Raw genomic sequence first — 25239 nt, 5'->3', positions numbered from 1 at the left:
TTCTTCCTTCCGCCAGGCTGATCCCTCCGTGCGTGCCCCTTCCTCAGCCTCTGTCTGTGTCCCTCTCCGTCCTTCCTCCCTGCCTGGCCCCTGCCTCTGCACCATCACTGCTCCGCCCTTCCCAATCAACAGGAATGCAAGCAGGGGGTCCCCTAGGAAGGACACCTGCGGCTCCTGCTCTGGGTCCCTTTTTACAGACCAGGGGCAGAGCTCAGAGAGCTCAGAGAGGGCACCCTCCTAAGGGTCCCTGAGCTTCACTCAGCCCCAGGGGTGAGGAGCTGGGTGATTGAGCTCCCTGTGGGCTGAGTGGGGCTGAAGGTACAAGAAGGGGGCATTGGGGCAGGAGCTGAGCATGTACTCAAGAGAGGGGCCTTTGCCCATGCCGTTACGTGTCTTGAATGGGAAGGTGAGGAAGACAGGACACGGTGACTGATTTGGGGTGTGGGACAAAGAGAGACAGAGACGCAGAGATAAAATACAGCAGGAAACAGAGAGAAAGCCAGATCTAGAAAACCAGAAAGAGAGAGATGGAGTAAGCCCAGAGAAGGGGGTTCACCTGCCCGGGTTCACACAGCACCATAGGCTGAACCTGACTCCACCTGACTCCGTGCTGAACCAGTGCTCGCCTCTCCCAAGGTCCAGCCGAGGGCTCCTTCCGCACTTCAACCTGCCAAACCCAAACCCAGGGGTGTTGAGTACGAGGCACAGCCCATCTGCATTTGAAGTTTGGTGGGGGGTGGGCAGTAGTATAGGAAGGTGATCATTCTCCCTCCTGCTCTGCGACTCTGGGGGGTTCGCTGTGCTTCTGGACGTCAATCCCCCGCCCCCGCAGCCCCCACCCCCCCCCCACCCGCCTGCACCGTCTGTCTGTGACAGGAACAAACAGTATTTACTGACAAGTGTTTAAAACCACTCCACACCTCCCCCCCCCCCTTGATGGGAATTCTCCCTTCATTGGTATCTTTTGGATGCTTTTGCAAGACAGAAATTCAAGCGATGTGGACAGAGATACGACCCCAAGATGGGAGGTCATGGCATTTGCCCACAAAAGGCCTGAACTTGGCTCTCAGAATAAAAGAAAGAATAGCAAGCCGCGCAACTTTGTTTCTAGGAATTTATCCTCCGACTCGCTTGCACACACTCTTCAGTCCGTCCTGAGAGACAGCAAATTTCTACAGAGGGTGTCGAATGCTGCCATTGGCGTAGGAAGTAAAATAACGCACACGTGCACACGGCTGCTGGATCACAGACTGTGTGCCTGTAGCCCTGGAAGGAGCCGGTAGTGTGGACTGCACAAGGCGGGGACTGTGGGGCCTGGGGTGGGAAGAGCCTTGTTCTCGTCGCGTACCAATCTCTGGGGCGCCTTGGATTTTGCAAAATGTGCGTGTATTGCCCGTGGGAACCACAACGTACATCGAAAAGCAACAAGGGAAAAGGATGGGGGAAAACAGGAGGAAGGGCTCAGTGGGGAAGCAGGGTTTGGGTGGAGATACAGAGTGGGTGGCGGGGAAGGATGTCGGGGGCAGCTGCAGGGTGTGAGAGATGTTGAATGTAAGTTCCGCATCCCGCGAGAAGAGCCAGGGAAGAGTGGAACTGCTTTGACTCCCTTGGGACTGTGGGGTTACGTGAAACACGGAGAGACTGGACCACCTGGGACCCGACACATATTTGGGTTTCACGTTTCGTCGGCGGGTTGGGCTGGACAAGCCGCAACAACCTCCCGGCGGGGGTTCGGATGTCTCTCTGTGCACTAAGGAGCCAGGTCTCTGGGCGGTTCTGTGCGACATCGCCCAGTCCCGTTTGAACATGAGACCTCAACCCCGGGGGGGCATTTGGTAGGACAGACTGAGCTGGATAATTGGGGGAGAAGCCTCACTGGCCTGACAGGGGCATGGGGGTCACTGGAGATCGCCTTTCTCCTCTCTCCCCACCTCTCTTCCTCCCTAACTGGTCTCTCACTGCTGCAATCCTGGAGGGCTTCCTGTGGGAGGCCTCTCCTGTGCCCTGCCCAGCTCCTTCTTTTGAATCCCTTTCAATTGTGGGGAAAGGCACAGCCAGAGGTGGGGGAGATCTGGGGGGGAGTTTGATGGGGAGGGAAAGGGGGCAGAAACTGCTCCCAGGGTCCAAATTTCCTTCAACCCTGAGGTCTGCCTGTGCTCATCTGTCTGATGGCTTCTCTCTCTCCCTCTCATCCCTGCCTCCCTCCTCTCCTTCCTGTTTCGCCTCTTCTTGTCTCTGTCTCTGATTTCATCTCTCTCTCTCTCTCTCTCTCTCTCTCGTTTTTGTTTTCTGTTTGATCTCTCCATCGGTCCCTTTTGCTCTCTGTCTCTGCCTTTCTTTGTCTCTGTTTCTGCGTCCCTGTCCTCTCTGCCTGTCTTGTTCTATTTCCATCTCGGTGTCTTTGTCTCTCTCTTCTCCCCACCTCTCTCCCCATCTCCTTTCCCTATCTCTGTCTCTCTCCACAGTCAAAAAAGCCAAGTTTGATGGTGCCCAAGGTAAGTGGCCTCTATTCCTGCCCTGTCCTGTGTCGTCTGTCTGTCTGTCTGTGTCTTGGAGACATAGGGGAGGGGGTCGGAGCCAGCGACAGGGGACTTGGGCTGCCTGTCTGCTGAGCATCACAGAGTGTCAGACCTGGCTTGTGATCCCAGAGTCTCCCCAGCCATCCCCTGGAGAATCCAGTGGAGGTGGGGCTCACCCTGAGCCAACAGCCCTTCCCAGGATCCTAAGAGACAGGCTGGGACTCCTAGATCAGGCTACAGGTGGGAAAAGTGAGGCTCGGAGAGGCGAAGGGAATTTCTTATTGTCATTTAAACAAAATATTTTTTAATGTTTACTTATTTCTGAGACCGAGAGACACAGAGCATGAGTGGGGGAGGGGCAGAGAGAGAGGGAGACACAGAATCCGAAGCAAGTTCCAGGCTCTGAGCTGTCAGCACAGAGCCCGACGTGGGGCTCGAACCCACAAATTGTGAGATCATGACCTGAGCCGAAGTCGGTCGCTCAACTGACTGAGCCACCCAGGCGCCCCTTACTGTCATTTTTGTTCCCCTCTCCAGGGCCTCAGTCCTCCCATCTGAAAAACCAAAGCTATTGAACGTAGTCATTTCTAAGCAGCTAGATTAGGCACCCCCAAATCCCACAAGGCCCTTCCCTTATGCTCTGAGGGACTGGGGCAGGGGAGGGGCTCTGGGGGTCAGCCTGGGCTGTAGGCACAGAAACATCTCCGTCTATTGGACCTGGTTATTGGACCGTGGCCCCAAGCACACGGAGACCCCGGGGGATTATAAGAGGGTCGTCTGGAGCTTGGGAAGGGGCATGGGGACTCCCTGGGCCCCTGTGCTGACCCCTGCTCTCACCACTGCAGAGAAATTCAACACGTATGTGACCCTGAAGGTGCAAAATGTCAAGAGCACGACCATCGCGGTGCGGGGCAGCCAGCCCAGCTGGGAACAGGATTTCATGTTGTGAGTTTGCAGTGACTGAGTTAGCAGGGCCTGTCGCCTCGCTTGCTGGTCCCACAGAGCGAGCCGGACACCCGGGTGTTGTCTGGGACTCCGCTCCCTCCTCCCGCGGCCCCGCGGCCAGCCATCGGCTTAGCCTCTTGATCTCCGTGGCCACCAGCCAAGTCCCCGCTGCCCTCCAGCCTCCGCCCCTGGCCTCCTGCTGCTGCCCGCCTCCTGCCTCCCGGCAATCTGTTCTCCTCCAGGCAGCCAGGGGGATATTTTTAAAACTGCAAATCACATCCTGTCACTCTCTAAACTTGCCCATGGCTCATGGTTTGTGAACCTCAGAACAAAACCCACACTCTTCTCCCTAGCACCCCCTTTCCCGGCCCGGCCCCTGTGATCTCCTGCCAGTATCTGCCTCCATCTCTTCTGGCTCAGCTTGTTCCTGCCCCAGGGCCTTTGCACTTGCTCTTCTCTCCTCTCCCCCACCGCTCCCACCGGACCTGGCAGGCTCCATCTTGTCCTTTGGGTCTCACCGGTGTCACCTCCTCAGGGAAGCCCTCCCCGACCACAGCCCCAAGCTTCAGTTGGAGGGCAGTTTCAGGTCTAGCCACCAAGTGTTATTTTAGTCATTTGTGTGATTTCTTTTCCTTTTTTTAAAATTTTTGTAATGTTTATTTATTCTTGAGAGAGAGAGAGACAGAGACAGAGCCTGAGTGGGGGAGGGGCAGAGAGAGAGGAAGACACTGAATCCGAAACAGGCTCCAGGCTCTGAGCTGTCAGCACAGAACGCGACACGGGGCTCGAACCCACAAACCGTGAGATCATGGCCTGAGCCAAAGTTGGACGCTCAACCGACTGAGCCACCCAGGCGCCCCGTATGACACCCCATCTTCTCTGATGATGACCAACAAAATACCAGGCCCCCTTCTAAGGCTTTGATTAAATCAACCCCCCCCCCGCCACACACACACACACACACACACACACACACACCCTGGGAGGGAGGGCGCTATTTCAATCCTCATTTTACAGATGAGGCAGAGGCTGGAGAGGCAGAGCGACCTGTTCAGTGTCACACAGCTCATACCTGGCAGAGCTGGGATTTGGACCCAGGCAGCCCTCAACCCCCCGAGCAGAGCCTGACTGGGGACGAGCAGTGGTGGAGGCCATGAGAGAACCCAGAGTTGGGACCCTGGAGCAGAGGAATTTGAGGAAAGAATGAGAGTTGCAGGTTCCAGGGAAGATGTGGAAGAGGAGAGACAGTGTGGTCCCCTACCCCCTGGAAACCAGTCACTGAACGGCCAGGTCACAGATACACTCAAGGAGAACAGTCCTCGAGACAAATCTCTGGTAGATTGGTAAATTCAGTGAAGGGGGACATTCCCCAAGGTTTTCCTCCCAATCTGCTATTTCCAGGGTGGGTCCTGCGAGAAAAGTGCTTAGAGGTGATATCATTCATATTCTCAGGGTTGTCCCCATATGATTGGATGGAGGTGACATTGGGAAGGAGGGAGGCATCCTGAATGCCCTTATCCTGGGGTAATAGGGAGCCACAGAGAGTGTTTGAGCCTCTTCCTCCCTTAGCCAGTACTCTCTGGGCCTGAGGGCTCCAGGAAGGGCCAAGGGAGTTGGGGGTTCAGGAGAGGTGATACCTTCCCGGGTTAAAATTCTGGTTCTGCTGTGATACCCTGAGCATGTAACTTAGCCCCTTGGCCTCAGTTTCCCCTCTGTAACACAAGGATTACTGTGTTACCTTCCTGGTAGGCCTCGTCCAGGCCTGGGGTTGAACTCCAGTTGGCTGTGTGTCCTAAGATAAGGCAGGTGAACGGACTTTTCCGAGACTTCACCCCTCACTCCTACCCCTTCATGCCCCTCCCCTCTCTCCACAGTGAGATTAACCGCCTGGATTTGGGGTTGACGGTAGAGGTGTGGAACAAGGGTCTCATCTGGGACACGATGGTGGGCACCGTGTGGATTCCCCTGCGGACCATCCGCCAGTCCAACGAAGTGAGTGGTGGGTCAAGGGTTGGGGAAGAGCGCCTTGGAGGGGCCCAGAGGCCAGTGGCCTGAACACGACGGACGCGCATCTCCATCCGCCAACCACATTTGTGATGGTGACTCCAAAGTCACTAGGGTCTAAACTTCCATCTTGTTGCTCTGCCTTTCTCCCTGTGCAGCCAGGGACGGCTGCTGAAGGATCTCCGTTACGTCTGCTTTGCTATCAAGGGGAGAAAAGGTGGCCAGGGAGGGGGCTCACCCTCTTGGTTAAGGGCCTCAGCTGGAAGAGGCTCACCGCACTGCGCTCATAGCCTATTGGCTAGAACTTAGTCGAGCGGACCCTTAGCTGCAAGGGAGTCTGGGAAATGTAGTCCTAAGCTACACAGGCCGTGGCCTTGCTGAAGATGTATTCCGATGGAAGAGAGAGAAGGGACACATTGTGGGTAATGAGCACTTTGTGCGGGGGGAAGGCTGCACCAGCCCCGGAGGCGGTAGACCGTAAGCTTGGCCTCCTCCCTGGCCTCCTGGCCTTAAGCCTCACCCCTTCCCCTCCGCCCCTTCATGCTGAACCCAGGGGGATCTTACCACCCTGGGACCTTTTCTTGCTATCTCTGCCCATCTCCTTTGGGAGGCCTTCTTTTTTTTTTTTTTTTTCTTTTTAACGCTTATTCATTTTTAAAAGACAGCGCACGAGCAGGGGAGGGGCAGAGAGAGAGGGAGACACAGAATCCGAAGCAGGTCCCGGGCTCTGAGCTGTCAGCACAGAGCCCGACACGGGGCTTGAACCCACAAACCGTGAGACCATGACCGGAGCTGAAGTCGGACGCTTAACCGACTGAGCCACCCAGGTGCCCCAGGCACCGGGAGGCCTTCTTGATGGCACTTGCCTACGTTGCCAGCCTCAGCTCCCCCCACACCCCAACCTCCACCCTTTATGGGCCCCAAAGATGGCCTCTGAACCTTTGCACATGCTGTTCCCTGGGCTTCAACTATCCTCTCCATCACCGTCTAAGCCCAGCTCCGATGTCCTCTCCTCCAGGAAATCTTCCCTAACTTCCCTCGGGATGCCCCTGCCCCCTCCCTTCCTCTGGCTTTGCCCTTGACTCTCTGGGCTGGAGGTGCCTGTGTCTGGCTCTGTCTCCCGTGACGGCGGGTCTGGTTTGTTCGCTTGGGGTGGGGGTTCTCCCCTGGCTGGGCTTCAGGGCTTTTATTCGAAGCGGGGGCCACATACGCCTCACCAGAGATGAGGAATAGCGACGCGAGCTTCAGACCCCCGCTCCCTGGCCCCACAGGGCCTTCTCTCTGCGTCCTTGACCTACCGCGTGGCCCTGGACTGGGACCTTCTCTCTGAGTCTCAGTTGCCTCATCTGTAAAGTGGGGCACGACCCTTGCTCTCGGGGTAAGAGTGAGGTGAGGCGAAGGGGATCTTCTGTGAGAGTAGGGGGCCCACTGGCCGGCGTGCGGCGGATCCCTGCTCCACCCTGTGTCACTTTGGGCCCTGTCACCCCATCCCAACCCCCAGGAGGGCCCTGGAGAGTGGCTAACACTGGACTCTCAGGTCATCATGGCGGACAGCGAGATCTGCGGCACCAAGGACCCCACCTTCCACCGCATCCTCCTTGACACCCGCTTCGAGCTGCCTTTAGGTGAGTGTGGGGGGGCACAGGACCCTCCTCAGGCCCAGGAGAACGGCCAGGCCTGGGTGGCTTCAGGCCGCCCTTTGTTCTGAAGATGAAGTTTCCTCTCTCCAGAAGAGAGAGTTTCGCAGGTGCAGCGAGGCAGCGGGCCATGTGTCTGCCGTGCGCAGAGCACGTCCCAGGCCCTCTAGGTCACCAGCAGGCAGCCAGTTGCTTCTTGACCCATGGGGCTTGGGTCTGAGCTGTGCCGGGCTGGTCCTTGGTGAGCTGGGGATACGAGGAGAGACAGAGTCAGAGAGACGTGTGGAGATAAACAGAGACAGAGACACAGAGAAGCCCCTCTTGCTTTCTTGGACCCAGCTCAGTCATCTGCGTACCATCTTTCCGAGGACCCGTGGCTCCCTGACCCTTGTGACGCCACGAGCTTCTCCTCGGCCACCCACCATTCATTCCCAAGGCGGCCGGGGGGGGGGGGGAAGGGATGTCACCCACCGTTCATTCCCAAGGCGGCCTGGGGGGGGGGTGGGGGAGGGATGGGAGCTCGCCCTGCTCTCCCTTCCTCTTCCTCCACCCCCTTGAGACCAGCCCCTGGGCCTGCAGGGTGCACTGGGTGAAGGCTGAGGGGCAGGGCGGGCTTCCAGACTCAGAGCCGGGGCTCCGCTTCCAGACATCCCTGAGGAGGAAGCGCGCTACTGGGCCAAAAAGCTGGAGCAGCTGAACGCCATGCGGGACCAGGATGAGGTGAGCGTTGGAGGGGGGCGGGGGGGGGGGGGACGACGACTCTGTTCTTCTTGCGTCTGTCTCTCTGTCTCCCCACGTGCTCGTCCCTCTCCACGGGTCTCCCCATGTCTGCGTCCCTAACTGGACGACATCGGCGACTCATTGGGTCCCGTCTCAAAGCAGGGATGGCGTCGAGGGGCATAGAGTCCCCCGATGACCAACTGATTTCAATCGGCTCAAGTCCTGCCCTTGCCAGACGCCCGCCCTCGAGGAGACATGGGGGCCCTGCGGCAGTCCGTACCTCCGCTTTCCGCCCCACACCCCTCAACTCCTTGGGTCACCCGTTCGGACTTTCTTCAAAGTCCTCCTTCCCCCACTAGCTCTGGCCTCTGTACCCCTGTTGTTTCTTTAGTTTTTAATTAAAAAGATTTTTTTGAAAGTTTATGTATTTTGAGAGAGAGAGAGAGTAGGGGAGGGGCAGAGAGAGAGTAGGGGAGGGGCAGAGAGAGAGTAGTGGAGGGGCAGAGAGACAGAGAGTAGGGGAGGGGCAGAGAGACAGAGAGTAGGGGAGGGGCAGAGAGACAGTAGGGGAGGGGCAGAGAGACAGAGAGTAGGGGAGGGGCAGAGACAGAGAGTAGGGGAGGGGCAGAGAGAGAGTAGGGGAGGGGCAGAGAGAGAGTAGGGGAGGGGCAGAGAGACAGAGTAGGGGAGGGGCAGAGACAGAGAGTAGGGGAGGGGCAGAGAGACAGTAGGGAAGGGGCAGAGAGAGAGAGTAGGGAAGGGGCAGAGAGAGAGGGAGAGAGTAGGGGAGGGGCAGAGAGAGAGGGAGAGAGTAGGGAAGGGGCAGACAGAGAGAGTAGGGGAGGGGCAGAGAGAGAGAGTAGGGAAGGGGCAGAGAGACAGAGCATAGGGGAGGGCAGAGAGAGAGAGAGTAGGGGAGGGGCAGAGAGAGAGGGAGAGAGTAAGGGAGGGGCAGAGAGAGTAGGGGAGGGGCAGAGAGAGAGAGTAGGGAAGGGGCAGAGAGACAGAGCATAGGGGAGGGCAGAGAGAGAGAGAGTAGGGAAGGGGCAGAGAGAGAGGGAGAGAGTAAGGGAGGGGCAGAGAGAGTAGGGGAGGGGCAGAGAGTAGGGGAGGGGCAGAGAGAGAGAGAGAGTAGGGAAGGGGCAGAGAGAGAGAGAGAGAGAGAGTAGGGGAGGGGCAGAGAGAGAGAGGGAGAGAGATGGAGACTCCCAAGCAGGTTCTGTGCTGTCAGCGCAGAGCCCGACGCGGGGTTCGATCTCACAAACCGCGAGATCGTGACCTGAGCCGAAGCCGGACGCGTGTCCGTCAGAGCCACCCAGGCGCCCCTGCCCCCCTGTTCTTCCGTGACATTCCCCGTCTTCTTCGTGGCTCTGCGTCATCACCGCACAAAGAGCCACTGAGGTCCAGAAGAACAGCCTTCCGAAGGCGAAGGCAAGGAAGAAACCGCGCGCAAGACCAGAGCTCTGTCCCGCGGGAGGTGGAGCCCAAAACGGGCGACACTCACAAGTTAACCGTTTTTGTCCAGCCTCCTGTCTCGTCTTCTTTATTCCGCTCCCTGCCTCGGTTGCCCCCACGTCTATTTGTTCCTTTCTCTCATCCGTGTTTCTTTTTGCTGTTGCGTCTCTGTTTCTCACTCTGTGTGTGTGTGTGTGTGTGTGTGTGTGTGTGTGTCTTTCTCTGTGGACATCTGTATCCTCCTCCTGCAGATGGAGGGGATTTGGGAAGCCGCGGGGGGGGGGGGGCCAGAATGGAACAGAGCAGAGGGCCATCTTGGTCCCCTGGCTTCTGTCCCTTCCTGAGAGGCACCCTCTCTCCTTCCCTCCCTCTCAGTATTCGTTCCAAGATGAACAAGACAAGCCTCTCCCCGTCCCCAGCAACCAGTGTTGTAAGTATCTCTCGAGTCCTCCCTGGGCATCAGCTGAACCCTCGTCCCTCCCCCACCCGGGGCTGTCCTGTGTCACGGGCCACTCCCCTCCAGAGGACAGGTCCTAAGAACGCACGACGCCTGCTCACGGTGCAGTGGAAAGAAAAGACCTGGGACCTGAATGCGAGTCCTGCCTTGCTGTGTGGTCGCAGGCCTGCCGGTGTCCCCCTCGGATCCCCTCTCTGTGAAAGAGGGCATGACAGTGCCTTCAACCCTGAGGCCTGTTGGAAGCACGCAGAGGAGTCCTAGAGACTTGAAAAACCCTTGGCAGACCCTTTCGTGTCACTCGCCGGTCCACTGCACCGCATCTGTTGATGGCAATGACAGTTCCGTGCCTCTGACCGCTGCCCCTCTGTCGAGGCTGAAGTCTGCAGGGGGGTTTATCCTCCTTGGCCTTACGGAGACTCAGAGGCACCCAGGCCAGTCGCGCCTGGGCCAAGGAGATGTCTCTCTCCTAAAAGTGCCCTCCGAGTCCTCTGGAGTGGGGAGAAAGGGACAAATCATACAGTCTCAGGGCAGAACCCCACCCGTGGCACTTTGCCCCCCCCCACCTTTCAACCTCTTTCTCCTCCATCCTGCTCCCCCTTCCCTCTTTCGCCCCCCCCCAGTCTCCCCTGTATGCGTTGTCGACCCCCCATATGCCCAGGATGGTAACCACGAAGTGGAGGGGCTGGGGGGGACTGCACTTGGGGGACCTCATTTCTTGGGGCTGCTATCGAGAAACCCTTTGACTTCCCTACCTGGGGAGGGGTCATCACCGCCCTGAGGAAATTACAACCCCCCTCCCTGGTGGCGAACGGGGTCACTGAAGGGTTGGGGTGGGGACAGCATCAGGCAGGAGCAGATAGGTGACTCCTGGACAGGTGGACTGAAGCAAGGGGTGGGTTCAGTCTGGGAACGGAGACTTACCTTACCCCTCAGCCTCTACCTCCAAGTTCTCTTGGGAACAGTTTGTCGCCTCCGTTTCATGGAGGAGGCAGCCCGGTGTCAGGATTCTGGCCCGAGGCATTTTTCCCAAGATGCTGGGGGACGCTGGGGTTGAGGGAATGGGGGGAAATGCGGTTCTCTCCCCGGTCCTGATGCTCAGAAGCTGTGTGACTTTAGGCTGCTCACTCTACCTCTCTGAGCCCTATGCCTTCACCTGTCAAACGAACAGAATTATTAAACCCCACCCAATGGCGGGTGGGGGGGGTTGGTGGTGGTATTTCGAAGTGTAGGATTTCCAGTCCAGGGTTTCTTTCCTTGTTTGCCGGAAGGGGGAGGGCAGGAGTGGGAGTGCTGACTCCAGCGCTCAGGGTGGTAAAACCCTGGGCCCGAATGTCCCCTTTATCACTTCCTGGCTGAGCCTGTGGCCTCTTTGAGGGATGCGGTTACCCCACCTCGATGACCGAAGGCAGCACAAATGTCAGGGGTGTTAGAGTGATATTCTGAGGAGACGCTCGGGGCAGGAGGGGATCGAAGTCCTGGGGTGGGAGGAGGAGAAGGGGAAAATGGGGAGGATGGGGGAGTCCCCCTCCCCGTGCCCCCCCCTCTGCCTGCTCCCTTTTATTATCTCTGCCCCTTCTCTTTGTAGGCAACTGGAATTATTTTGGCTGGGGTGAACAGCACAGTAAGTACTCAGCTTGATGTTCCGGGAGGCCATGGGGAGGTGGGGGCCTTGGCAACCCTGAGACCCCCCCCTGTGCGACCGCCAGGGAATCAGGGAGCCGGTGGCTGGGGGGCCTGAGGACTGATAAGACCCCGCCTGTGCCCTCCTGTCCCTGACCATTAACGTCTGTCTCGAGGGTCCTGCTCTGCTCGCTCGGGAGCGGGCACCATTACCGGGGTAGAGGGATTCAGCCGGGAGGAGTGGGCATTTCGACCAGAGACCTGTCTGTCTCCAGCTGGGCACTGTGACCCCTTCCCCCCTGTTCCCCGTGTATAACGTCATCTCCTCTCCTGTGACTCCTTCCTCTCTTTTGTCTCCCCACCTTCCTCCTCTGCCGGGAAATGGGCCCCAGTGTCACTCAGAGGGGGGTAGGTATGGGGGGAGAGGGTCTTTGAAAGAGCAGATGGGCAGGGAACCCCGGGCACGGGTCACTTCAGAGACCTCAGCTCCCAAAGGCCCCTGCCATCTTCCTCCAATTTAACCCCGGGGGAAGGAGACCAGCCCTCCCCTCCCCCAACAACTGGGTGCCCATTTATCTCCCCAAGGAATAGCTCCCTTTCCTCCATGTCTTGCCCCTTCCAGAAAAGTCCAGGCTTATGGCCTGAACGTGAATCTCCCTCCTTCCCTTTACCCCACCAACTAGGAACGCCTCCACCAGTGCCCATAACCTGACGGCCAGACCCCGCTCCCCCCTTCCCTCCGGGACCAGGGGAAATGTTTACCGCTACTTTGATCCGGAACAATTTGTCAAAAACCCATTTAGCCAGAAAAGCCATTCGGCAAGCAAGAGGGCCCGGCACCAACCAGTTTGCCACAGACAAACGGCACGGTCGACAAACAGAGATATTTTTGGTTAAAACCAACGTGGCGAAAGCTGATCGCTGGGTCGAGAGGCGCAAAGACAATCGGGCCAGTTGGTCGAAACACAAGTGGCTGAAAATGCCTCTCTGGGCAAGCAGGCAATTCGGTCAAAAACCATGTGGGAGGAAGCGAAGTCAGGGTGGTAGCAAAACAAAACAAAACAAAACAAAACCAAAAAACCCAAACCAACAGAAAGCAATTTGCCCCCCAAAACTGGACCATGTGTCCGGAAAAACAAACAAACAAACAAACAAACAAAAACCGTTTGCCGACTACACCCGCAGCGTCAGGCAGTTTGGCCGGAAGCGTCTTGGCCTGGTCCAGGACCGTTGGGCAGAAGGGATGCCGGTTTGGTTAGAGGCTCTACACCCAGAAAACTGGGTAGCGAACAAACTGGTCAAAGGAACAATTCGGTAACGTTGGCAACTCGTCCAGAATTCCACGGGGACACTCTGTCCGGATTTCAGATCCCCGGCTTCAGGCCCCCGTGGCCTCCCAGTTATACCCTGATGCGTGTAGACCTGAGCCGTGGAAATTCACATCTGCCTCTGCCTAAAATGCGAGCACTGATGGCACCCAGCACATCAGATGGTGGCCGCTTACGACAGGGGCAGGATAAAAAGCTTGTAGGTCACAGTGACCCGAGTCAGATGAGAAACCAGGAGGCCAGAGTGACCTTGATGAGGCTGGCTTTGCTCGCGGAGAATGAATTCAAGGTTTCTCAGAAGGCAAACTAACTTAGGGAATGAATCCAAATAGGTTTTTACATGAAGGATGAACTTGATTTTTTTTTAACGTTTGTTTATTATTGAGAGACAGAGAGAGACAGAGCACGAGCAGAGGAGGGGCCGAGAGATGGGGAGACACAGAATCCGAAGCAGCTCCAGGCTCCGAGCTGTCAGCACAGAGCCGGAGGCGGGGCTCGAACCCACGCACCGTGAGATCATGACCTGAGCCACCCAGGCGCCCCCCCCCGCACCGTTCACCCCATTTTAAAAAAATGGACCTAGGGGCGCCTGGGTGGCTCAGTCGGTTAAGCGTCCGACTTCAGCTCAGGTCACGATCTCGCAGTTTGTGAGTTCGAGCCCCGCGTCGGGCTCTGGGCTGATGGCTCAGAGCCTGGAGTCTGCTTCCGATTCTGTGTCTCCCTCTCTCTCTGCCCCTTCCCCGTTCATGCTCTGTCTCTCTCTGTCCCAAAAATAAATAAACGTTAAAAAATTAAAAAAAAAATGGACCTATTTGTCAAATACATAGAAACAGACACGATTAGCTGGGGGGAAAATTAGGAGATTAAAATAATAAGGCGAGAAAAATACAGAAACATCCGGAACACGAGCAAAGAAACCTAAAGGCATTAAAAAGGGGCAAATCACCCCCCTTGGCATTTAATACCACCGGTCAATTCATGCCCTGGGCCACCTAATCTGGGCTTTCATTTCTTTTCTTTTGCAGCCCATTTGTTTTCAAGGGTTGCCGTTTAAATACATTGAGTCTCTACTGTCCTAACCACAATCTCGCATCCTTCGACGCTGTTCTTTTTTTTAATCAAGGAAAACAAACCAAACTAAAATGCCCTTTAATGCTTATAAAACACTTGAAGTTCAGCACTCTGCCCTGCTCCATTCAGCCATAGATTCTGGGTGCGCGATGGTCTTGCCTAAGAATCTAAGAATCTGACCTAAGAATCTAATCCTTTTCGAGGGCTATAGTATCGTCAGCCCCCATGTTTGTTCCCACACGTGTGAGCTCAGATCTAGGAACCCCATCCTCGGACATCGAGAAATCTCTGAGGGTTAAAGGAAATTGATACTCCAACCTTGTCCCCCTGATCTCCCTCTGAACGTCCCCCTGAGTATTTGTGTGACTTCTCTTATGGGAAGGGAAGCTCACTGCCTGATGGAAAAACTCATCGTGCTTTCAGAAAGCCTGCTCTTTAGCCAAGTCCGTGCTCACGTTTGAGCCGAAGGACACCCTCCAATTTGCCCCTGTCCCCCTCACATTATAGGACCTACGTTGGACCCCAGACTAGGAGTCCAGTCTGACTGGCAAAGCAGGGTTTTCACCTCCCTTATCCTGCAGCCTCTACTTCTGTTAACGTGACCCGAGATCCTGCATTCATTCTGGCAAAGATCCCTCTTCTTGGGTTAGCAGACAGCGAAGACTCCCTAAGTCTGGGAGACTGTGTTGGCCTCCATTGGACGCCCTCTCTCTCCCTCCCCTCCTCACCCTCTCCCCTCCCCTCCTCTCTCTTCCAGATGATGACCCTGACAGCGCGGTGGACGATCGCGACAGCGACTATCGCAGCGAGACAAGCAACAGCATCCCGCCACCCTATTACACCACATCCCAGCCCAATGCCTCAGTCCACCAGTATTCTGTCCGTCCACCACCCCTGGGCTCCCGGGAATCTTACAGCGACTCGATGCACAGTTATGAGGAGTTCTCCGAGCCGCGGGCCCTCAGGTAGCCACGGTGCTCGAGAAGGGGATCCGTGTGTGTGCCTGTGCGTGTATCTGGCTCTGGGTCCCAGAGTGGGGACAGGAGTAGAGGACCCGGGGGAGCTGAGGGTGGAGGTCAGCGGGTCCAGGAAAGCAGCATTCTTGTAGGGTAGTAGAGCCCTTTCTTTACGCTAAACCTTGTAAGAAGATCTCACGAGCTTGGTCAAAGGGGGTGTGCTTTGGCTGACGAAGGGGAGCTGAGTCAGAAGGCCCCCCCGAGCGGTGCCCCTGAGATGCGGGGGTGCCTGGGCGCTCCCTTTAAGGGCGCTGGTGATTTTGGAAAGAGTCTCCCAGCAAGCAGCCGGCTGGTGGTCCTGGCGTGGTCCTGCCCTGACGGCCCGACTCTGTTTCTGGCTGGCAGGCTCGGGCACCGTCCCTCGGGACCTGCCCCTGCGCGCTCCGGCCTCTACCGTTACCCCCTCAAAAGTCGGCTGGCCCCAGACCTGTCCGACAGGCGGGCCACGCCACTGCCCGGTGCGGGGCGCTGGTCTCCAAGCCTGTGAGGCTGAGAGTCGTGCCTGCCGTCCTTCCGCGCCGACCCGATCACCCAGCCCTGGTTGCCAAACAAAACTGCGACGCAGGGGATATTAAACGGATCGCACGTTTGTAAAGCGCCTAGAGGGGCGTCTGAACGTGCCACGTGGTGACTGTTGTGTCGACAGCACAAACAATACCGTTTGGAGCTAACTGGGTGCCCCGTGGGTGCCCCGTGATTTTTGGTTGTGGGTCTTTTTCCGAACTATCTGCTCTCCCCAGAATACGGTTCTCCCATTCAAGCCTCACTCCCATTCACTTGCATACCCAAGCTGGCTCAGGCTGACGCGATTGCGGGAACAAAGTTTCAACGGGTCGGAAACAGCCGAGAGGAGAGTCAGAGACCAAATGTTAGTGAAAAGGAAAGGTCTGCCCTTGGAGAAAGAGAGCGGGGGGTGGCCATAGCATCCTACCCAGAGAAAATGCCAGAAAGGGTTGGCTGGGAGAAGTCTGTCTACCGTGAGCATTCCTGGGACAGGATGGGGGGGGGGGGAGTCGGGGTAAGAGGAACCCTCTCCTCTTGTGCTTTGGTCAGGCCACACAGGAGTGAGGGGAGACCCTCCAGAAGCAGGGGGGAGGAGAGGATGTAGAGGTAGAAACAGCTTGCATTCCCCTGAGAGTGACTCAAGCCACGCTCCCTGGCCATCCTGGCCGTGCTGCCTGGTGCTGGATGATCCGAGAGGCTGGGGACACCGAGCCGGACCCAGACATTCCATCCCACAAGCCAGGGCTTGGCTGGAAGGAGGGGCAGGGCGGGACACTCTAGCAGTGGGGAAGGGTAGGGAGGACTTCCCGGAGGAAGGTGCCTGGCAGATAGCCCCAGAAGGATAAATGAGAAGTCCGAGGAAGAGAATTTCAGGCAGAGGAAACAGCTCAGCCACAGGCTGGGGATCAGGTCCCAGATCATGATCAGGAAGGCCCTTGGGTGGCCAACTCAGGGGCATGGGAGCCAGGGGAAGCATCTGAGGGGGGTGAGAGCCGTGTTAAGACTCAGTACGTCAGAGCCAGGATGGGAGGATGGCCCCAAAGACGAGCCTGGGGCAACTTAGGCGGCGCCTGAGGTCGTAGGTGGACGCATCCAGGCGTATGCTGGGATTCCAGTCCTGGGCTGCCCCCCTCCCCAGGGACCCCAGAATGTGCCGGGATGGACTTCAGGGTTATTCATCAGCAGAGGGAGCTTGAAGTCCTTTTCAGCCAAGTAATGCTTGCTGATCCCTCACCTGTCCCCTGCCATCTACAAGGTGGGCCACTAAAAAGCAATCACCTAAATGCATAAACTAGCAACCAATGGCGAAAGGGAGAGACTCCCGTTTTGGTCCCTACAGCATCCCTGGAGCTGGCTGGGGAGAGGAATCCCCGTCCTTGAGAGCAGAGGAAGTATTTAAGACAAGGAATGATGTTTGTTGAGTGACTGAGTGAATGATTAGAAGGGGGACGAGTGGTGGCCCATGCGTCATGCTGCCTGCCCTCAAGCAGGGCTAGGTGTTCCTTCCTGGTCATGTCCAGCATGACCCGGGGCGCACCTAAGGACCCGACTTGGCGGGAGGGTGGGGGAAACTCACTCAAAGACAACATCTCAATGGGCACCAAAAGAGACTCTGGAAGGGTGTTCCTGGAAGAGGGCACAGCAAGGGCAATGGCTCAGAGGTGGGCACTGATGCAGGGGCTCTGGAGGAACAGTGAGAAAGCCAGTGTGGCCGGAGCAGGGGGGGAGAGATGGGAGCACAGAGGGAGATGAGGTGGGGAGGCTGGAGGGTTTGGGCCACCCTGGGGTGTAGGGCAGGGCCCAGATTTCATACCAAGGGCTCTAAGGAGCTACGGCAGGTTTTAGAACAGGGACGTAAGTGCCTGCGTTTATGATTTGAAAAAGCCCCTCTGTGGCTTCCATGGGAGGCGAGTGCTGTCGGGGACAGGAGGGGACGTTGGGGCAGCATCTAGATTTGGGGACATCAGGAGCCATGGCCAGGTTCGAGCTGCAGAAGCACTAAATCTCCCAAGACTGGAGGTGAGGCACTGATTGGGGTCCCCAGCACATCGGAGGGGCACAAGGTGGGTTCTCCAGGCCGAGGTTTCCCAGGTACCCGGGGCAAGGCCGGGCGCCCCGTAGGCGCTCCTCCGCCAGTGCTGAGTGAATGACCGGGTGGTGGCGCCTGCGTGACGGCCGCGGGGGGGGGCGGGCGGTGGCTCGGGGGTGCCTCCCCGGCTGAGCGGCTGAGCGCTGGCTGGTCCCCACAGCCCCACCGGCAGCAGTCGCTACGCCTCCTCGGGGGAACTGAGCCAGGGCAGCTCGCAGCTGAGTGAGGACTTCGACCCGGACGAGCAGAGCCTGCAGGGCTCCGAGATAGAGGACGAGCGGGACCGGGACTCCTACCACTCGTGCCACAGCTCGGTCAGCTACCACAAGGACTCGCCGCGCTGGGACCAGGATGAGGAGGAGCTGGACGAGGAGCTGGACGAGGAGCTGGAGGACTTCCTGGAGGAGGAGGAGGAGGAGGAGGAGGAGGAGCTGGAGGAGGAGGAGGAGCTGCCTGACGAGGAGGAGGAGCTGGAGGAGGAGGAGGAGGTGCCGGATGACATCCGGAGCTACGCCCAGCGGGAGGAGGTGGCCGTGGCTGAGCCCAAAGACTTCAAGCGTGTCAGCCTCCCACCGGCCGCAGCTGAGAAGGAGGATAGGCCTCCGGCCAGGCCTGCTGAGGCCCCCGACGTGGCCAAGGCGGCCCCTGGGCCAGCCGCACTGGAGGAGGTGCCCACAGCGGAGCGGGCCCCTGAGCCGGAGCCCCCCAAGTCTGAGGAGAGGTAATGGGAGGGGGCCAAGGGGCTGTCGCGGGGGCCAAGTGGCGCTGATGTCGCGGGGGCCAAGATGGGGTCAGCATGGACCCGGGGAATGGAGGGGAGGGTGTCGCAGGGTCATGGCCGGGAAAGCGGAGGGGGCACTGAGGCCCGTCAGAGGGGCTACAGGTGGGTCACTGTGTCTCTTCAGGGCCAGAGAGGCCACGCAGGGCTTGACATGGCTCGGAGGGCGGAGGGTGAAGGGAGGGCTGGTCCTGGAGCCTCACGACGCCCCTTGCCTCAGTTTCAGGCGACGAGAGGATGAGGAAGGCCAGGAGGGTCAGGACTCCGTGTCCAGGGCCAAGGCCAACTGGCTTCGAGCCTTCAACAAAGTGCGGTTGCAGCTGCAGGAGGTGAGTGACAGCTGCAGCCCCGCTGGCCCGCTTCCCCACCGCTCCCATACCCCATCCACCTGCGTCCCTTTCCAGGCCCTGCCCACACCTGCCGTGGCCCGCCCGTGGACAGCGTGGCCACGCCCACTGCCCCCGGACCCCCCCCCCCCCCCCCCCCCCGCTTCGCTTCCCCTTCTTACATCCTGGTCTTTCTATGGCTCCGCCCACCCCAACCTGGCCCCACCCACACCTGCCCGCGTCCCGGCCTCACCGTCCCCGGCCCAGCCCCTGTCCAGCCTGACCCCTCTCTGGCCCTGTTTGCACCTTGACTTCATCTGTCTCCAGAAGGGCCCTTCCCTGGTCTCCCATGACTGCCTGCCCTCCCCCCCAACCAGCCGGCCCCACCAAGGCCCGGCCCAGCCTCCCTCGTGCCCACCTGGGATTTCTGAGGAGGGAGGAAGGAGAGGTGAGCTGGAACCTGGAGCCAGGTCACGGTTACAGCCATGTCAGAGTCAAGCTCATGGATAGGGATAGAGGTGAGGGAGAGGGAGAGCGGTCAGAGCGAGGGCAGCAGTCAGAGATCAGAGGTCTGGGTTAACACTGGGGTTAGGGAAAGGAATCAGTGTCTGGGATCACACTGGGTACCAGAGTCAGGGTTGGGGAAAGGTCTCAGGTCTGGTCAGTATCAGAGAAGGAATTAGGCGAAGGCATTAGCGTTAGGGTCAGGCAGCAGGATTGAGGCCCCTCATTTCTCTCTTCAATTGTTCAAGCCACCCTAGGCTGGGGACAGAGCAGTGTCATTATCCAGGGGGACCATTATCCAGAGGGTGAGGCTGGCAGTAGGATATCCTAAGCAGACTCTCAAGGTCTTAGACCGTCAAATGTCAGAGCCACAGAAGTTTCCAATCGAATGTCTTATGTTTTAAAATTGAAATTTTTTTTTTTTTTGACTAAGTTCTAAAAGCAAAGGGTAGAAAAGAATATGCAGTGTAAGGTCTATTGAGTAACTTTCACTACGTCAGCAATTTGAATGAAAAATAAAAAACAGCAGCGACTCTTTGGTGGAACTCGTAATATGGCAAAAACCAAATAAACGTGGGCAGGCTCTGTGGGTCTCGTAGAAGGGGTGTAAAACGAATCCGAGGTAATCAGGAAAACTCCCTGGAGGAGGTGACACTTAAGGAGAAGTGATATCCAAAATGCTTCAACGATATTTCAGAAGAGTGCTGGACCCTCCCCACCCTTCTCCCACCATGCCACCCTTTAGTTGCATAGGAGGTAAGGGTGTCGGCTCTGGGTCTACAATGAGATCTGAAGGATCAATGGAGACAATAAATTTCATGTATTTAAAAAAAAAAAAGGATCAATGGAGGCTGATCGGGAGCAGTAGGTGGGAGGGCGTATGAGCAAGTGACGCAGCTCAAGCAAAGGCCCTGGGGCACAAGACCAGATGAGCAGGTGAGGCCGGGAGAAGTTTAGAGAATGACAGAATCTTAACGAGTGTTTAAAAGAAGCCCAGGACTGTAGTGCACGGGCTCTTGTTGGAGATGATGCTAACACGTCCCCACGTTTGACGGACAAGGAGACCGAGTCCTACTGAGGTGGGTGGTAGAGAGGAGCTCTTCTCTCCCCATTTTACAGATTGGGCAAACTGAGGCCCAGAGAGAGCTTAAGGACACACAGTGAGGACTAGGACCCGGGCCTCCTGACTCCCGGCCCAAAGAGGAGACGAAAGCGGGTGTGAAACCTACCTTGCTCTGGGGAGAGGCTGCCACACTGACCGTGTCTGTCTGTCTGTCTGTCTGTCACGCAGGCCCGAGGAGAAGGAGAGATGTCCAAATCCCTATGGTTCAAAGGCGGGTGAGTAACGGAGTCGTGGGGGAAGGAGGAAGGAGGAAGCTTTGAATCCAGAGCTCGAGACTGCTTTACATTGTAGCGTCAGCCCAGGGAGGATAGCCAGCGGTTCCGTGGAGACAGGGGACAGCTTGAGTGACAGATCGGGTGTAGCCCGACAGATGTAGCCACTAGCATAAGCATTCACCCCGGACAGAAGCCAAAGAGAGTCGCACATTGAATCCCCACAACACACCCACGGGAGGACCGCTACCCCTATTTTCCAGGTGGGGAAACTGAGTCCAGAGAGGTACGTGCCTTGCCCCAGACACTCGCGTTACCCAAGATCACTTCCTCCTAGAGAAATAAATGTAAGAGAGAGGAGAAGCCTGTGTCCTGCAGCGTCCCTCTGCAATCCCAGGGTGAAGTTGTTGATCTGATTCTGTTTTTAGACATCCCAGATTATGGCTACGGTTGCTGGCTCTTTCTTTAATGGTGACCCTTTCTTTAATGACAGTTATTTGGGCGTCCGTGGAGCCTTTTGTCCTATCTAAGCGCTTACGCGGGCTTTTCTTCCTTCAGCGCCTGAGTGGAGAGGTTAGAAGATGTAAAAGATATTCTTAAACACTTATTTTTTATCTATGTTTGTATTTATTTTGAGAGCGAGAGAGCGCGCAAGCGGGGAGGGGCGGAGAGAGAGGGGAGAGAGAATCCCAAGCAGGCTCCGCGCTGTCAGCGCAGAGCCCAACGCGGGGCTTGAGCTCCGGAAGCCGTGAGATCATGACCTGAGCTGAAATCAAGAGTCTGGTGCTTAACCAACCGAGCCACTCAGGTGCCCCTAAAAGATACTTTTTCTGCGTTTATTTATTTTTGATAGACAGAGAGAGACAGAGCACAAGTGGGGGAGGGGCAGAGAGAGAAGGAGACACAGAATCGGAACCAGGCTCCAGGCTCCGAGCTGTCGGCACAGAGCCCCGATGCGGGGCTCGAACCCACGCACCGCGAGATCGTGACCTGAGCCGAAGTCGGATGCTTAACCGACGGAGCCCCCCGGGCGCCCCTAAAAGATACTTTTAAAGTACACTAATGTTTTCAAGTAGCAGCGGGAAGGGTGACTGCCTTCCCTTGTGCGTCCTTTGCAAACAGAGGCGCGGAGACAGACGCTGTGACTCCCAGATGAGCCGGTGTCCTTGGGGGGAGCCCCGGAAGCTGGGACTGACATGGGGATGAACACGTGATCTATGGAGGAAATGCCCTCGAGAGTCGCGGGCGGGGTCAGGCTGGGGAGCCAAGCCCAGGTGTATTTAGGGAGTCACCAGGCCTCTGCCTGATCTTCCAGGCAGCACTGGAATATGGATGGCACCCCGGGGCTTGTCCAGAGTCACTGGCTGCCAGGCATCTCTCTCCCTGGCCAGTGGGAACCTTCTGGAGAAGAGCCACGCCTGAACCCTCTTTGGGATGTGGGCCCCTCCCAGTAAGGTGAATCCATAAAGGCCACGATAGCATCTCCCCCAAAGTAGCTCATTCTGACCCACCAGCTACGCCAAAGCTGCGTAGCCATCAGCTTCGAAATCACTCCTTCCAGGATCGACTTCAAGTATACATAGGTATTTTCAATTTTGAAATACCTATTTCAATTAGGTAGTGTCTCGTGAATACCTTAGTTTATTCAAACGTCCATTCAAACTTCTATTCAAATTGGGCAACGGCATCATCTCCCCATTTCCCAGGTGAGGAAGTTGAGGCCCGGAGTCGTCTTCGTTTCCTGGGGCTGCCGTAACACACTACCGAATGGGCAGCTTAAACCAACAGGAGGATATTCTTTTTACAGTTCTGGAGGCCAGGATTCCAAAGTCAAGTTGTTGGCTGAGCCACGCTCCCTCTGTCACTGTCACCTGTAGGGGAGACTCCTTCCCTGCCTTGCCAGCTGCTGGTAGTTGCTGGCAATCCTCAGTATTCCTTGGCTTGTAAATGTGTCGCTCTGATCTCTGTTGTCACACTGCTGTCTCTCTTTCTATAAAGACACCCGTTACATTGGATTAGGGGCCCACCCAGTCTAGCGTGAGCTCATCTTAACTAACTATATCTGCAACGACCCAGATATTCCAAATAAGGCCACGTTCTGAGGTACTAGGGGCTAGGATTTAAACGTATCTTTTTGGGAGACACCATTCAACCTTTAATAGCCCGGGGAGATCAAGTGTCCTGCCCAGGCCTCCAGTGATGTCTGTTGGAGACAGCGAGACGCCTGGGCCCTTGACATCCCCGTGTGTGTCTTACAGCCCTGGCGGTGGCCTCATCATCATTGACAGCATGCCGGACATCCGCAAGAGGAAGCCCATTCCACTCGTGAGCGACCTGGTGAGCGCCTGTGCCCTCTCCTCCCCCAGCAGAGCAGGCCTGCCATAAGCAGTGCTCAACCTATACAACTGCCCATGGCAGACCTGGGGCTGGGGGCTGGCAAGGTGTTCCCTGGGACTAATGTAATCTGATTTCTACCCTGTCTGCTGCATGGACACTTCAGGCCATGGTGAGTGGTAGTGACCTGGGCCCCCATCTCTTCCTCAGACCCCCTCCCCCCCCATTAGGATCTTCCAACTGGCCCCCAATGCATGGGTTCCGGGGTGAGGGGACCCTGCCCTGTCCTACAGTTTCTGGGTGGGGAAGAGAGCAGGTGACTCCCGATCTTGGTTCCTGGAGTGGCTGGTAGTTTTGCTCTGTGGCTGCTGATCGTGGCCAAATGCAGCTCCTGAGTCTGGTTCCTGGTGGGGGTGGGGAATGGGTGAGTCAGGGGTGTGAGGCTGGTCACCTTCCAGGGTCCCTTCTAACCCAGAGCCTCTGTCACTTTCCAATTCTTCACTGGCCCTCCTCCTGCTGCTATTTGTGGCCGTGGCTGCAATCCGTCGCTGGCGGCCCCAAACCATGGCTGTGGATTCTGCTCGTGGTGACAACCCTACGGGTGTGAATCGACCCCGGTGACTCCCTTGGTGATTTCCCTGCCCCAGTCCCTGGTCCAGTCCAGAAAAGCGGGCATCACCTCCGCCTTGGCCTCCAGCACTTTGAACAACGAGGAGCTGGTGCGTGGGGCGCCTCCCCTTCCACGGGGTTGAGCGGGGGGTGGGCTGGGGGCTCCGGGGAGGAAGAGGAGGAGAGCGTGGCAGGGACGGGCACTCCTCCCTCCCCACGATCTGGTTGCGCTGCGTCCGGCCGACATGATCTGTGCACCGGAACCGTGGATTCCGACGGTGTGGGGGCAGGGGGAGGGATGGGGACTTTACTACACTCAGCGAGGGGGTGAGGGTGGCGCCGGACAGCGCCCCATGCCGCCCCTCTCTCTCCGCTCAGAAAAACCACGTTTACAAGAAGACCCTGCAAGCCTTAATCTACCCCATCTCCTGCACGACGCCGCACAACTTCGAGGTGTGGACGGCCACCACGCCCACCTACTGCTACGAGTGCGAGGGGCTGCTGTGGGGCATCGCGCGGCAGGGCATGCGCTGCACGGAGTGCGGCGTCAAGTGCCACGAGAAGTGCCAGGACCTGCTCAACGCAGATTGCCTGCAGCGTGAGCGCGGGGCCCGAGGGGCGGGGCTCCGGGGGGCGGGGCTCCGCGGAGGGACGGGGCTCCGTGGGGGTGGGGCTCCGCGGGGGCGGGGCTCCGCAGAGGGGCGGGGCTCCGCGGGGGCGGGGCTCCGCGGGGGCGGGGCTCCGCGGGGGCGGGGCAAGAACAGGGGAGCGACTCGTTGGCCCCAGGAGTGGGGCGAGAGGAGGGGAAAGGGAGCGTGAGGGGGTCAGAGAGGGGTGGGGAGAGACTCAGGGACTAACTAAACTGTCCGAGGGTGGGCTTACTGACAGTCAGCGGTTCCCCTGGAGAAAAATGGGTTAGAGAGGGGGCTCAGAGAGGGAGGGGGCTCTGAGTGGGGGGGAGGAGCCAGAGAAGGGGCGGAGTCTTGGTGGAGCGCGAGGGTTCAGTGCGGCCCCCTCGCGCAGCAAGGTGGGCACTACGCGGAGAAGGGGTAGGAGGGTTCAGAGAGCATGTCGAAATCTCTAGCAGCTCTAGCTTTGGGGCGCGAGTCACCTGAGCCCCCACGGCTCTAAGTGCTCTTGGCCGCAGCCGAGGAAGCTGGGGAGTGGGAGGTGGGGTTCTCGCTCCGGTGAGGGGGCGCGCTCTGGACGGTGACTGCTCTCTGCGTCCACAGGGGCTGCAGAGAAGAGCTCCAAGCACGGGGCGGAGGACCGGACGCAGAACATCATCATGGTGCTCAAGGACCGCATGAAGATCCGGGAGCGGAACAAACCTGAGATCTTCGAGCTCATCCAGGAGATCTTCGCCGTGACCAAGACCGCGCATACGCAGCAGATGAAGGCGGTCAAGCAGAGCGTGCTGGACGGCACGTCCAAGTGGTCGGCCAAGATCAGCATCACTGGTGAGGCCGCGGGGGTGGGGGTGGCCACAGGGTCCCTTCTTCTCAGCCCCCTGTGCTCCCTCCTGTGGCTCTTCCTTTGGCTGTGTGTAGTGTGTCCATATCTGTCCCATGTCCCTAGGTGTGTTTGTGCTCCCACGGTGGGCATGTGTGCCTCCAAATGGGAATGCATGACGCTGTCTGCATGACTCTTGGTTTGTGCCCCACCCCACCCCCAGAATCAGACCCCAAGAAGAAGAGTTGAGGGCACGTTGTTTATCTAGGGGGTGATGCCGTGGGAGTTGAGAAGTGAGCCTGGGACGGAAGGAACCCTACACAGGGTGTCAACGATCAGGACCACTGGGGGACAGTGCTGACCACTGGGGGCAGAAGGGTCCTGCCCGGGTGGAGGCCTTCGGGTGTTCGTCCATGCCCAACCTCATTCGAATTTCCCTGAAAGCAGACCCCAAGATGAGGATTTCGGGGCAGATGGGTATCCAGAAGGTGGCCCCAGGAAGCCCCAGTGTGGGTGGAGACATGAGGCTGGGAGCA

The 25239-nt window shown here is 57.8% G+C and overlaps 1 protein-coding gene across 1 annotated transcript in view; it reads left to right on the top strand.

The window, feature by feature from the left end:
- UNC13A (unc-13 homolog A) overlaps positions 1-25239 on the top strand; it is a 60983-nt gene that overhangs the window by 6867 nt on the left and 28877 nt on the right. Inside the window, exons 2-17 of the mRNA XM_053897142.1 lie at positions 2466-2495; positions 3365-3464; positions 5339-5456; positions 6970-7093; positions 7752-7825; positions 9656-9710; positions 11323-11358; positions 14514-14721; positions 17526-18086; positions 18364-18472; positions 20265-20311; positions 22567-22645; positions 22809-22814; positions 23290-23361; positions 23630-23849; positions 24484-24711. Of these exons, the coding sequence (XP_053753117.1) occupies positions 2466-2495; positions 3365-3464; positions 5339-5456; positions 6970-7093; positions 7752-7825; positions 9656-9710; positions 11323-11358; positions 14514-14721; positions 17526-18086; positions 18364-18472; positions 20265-20311; positions 22567-22645; positions 22809-22814; positions 23290-23361; positions 23630-23849; positions 24484-24711 (2067 nt within the window). The remainder of the gene's footprint in view (positions 1-2465; positions 2496-3364; positions 3465-5338; positions 5457-6969; positions 7094-7751; positions 7826-9655; positions 9711-11322; positions 11359-14513; positions 14722-17525; positions 18087-18363; positions 18473-20264; positions 20312-22566; positions 22646-22808; positions 22815-23289; positions 23362-23629; positions 23850-24483; positions 24712-25239) is intronic.

The sequence above is a fragment of the Panthera pardus genome, unplaced genomic scaffold (genome assembly GCF_024362965.1).
Source record: "Panthera pardus isolate Hobbes unplaced genomic scaffold, ASM2436296v1 HiC_scaffold_8, whole genome shotgun sequence".
NCBI lineage: Eukaryota > Metazoa > Chordata > Mammalia > Carnivora > Felidae > Panthera > Panthera pardus.
The sequence above is the reverse complement of the archived record's forward strand: the minus strand, read 5'-3'. Positions and strand labels throughout refer to the sequence as shown.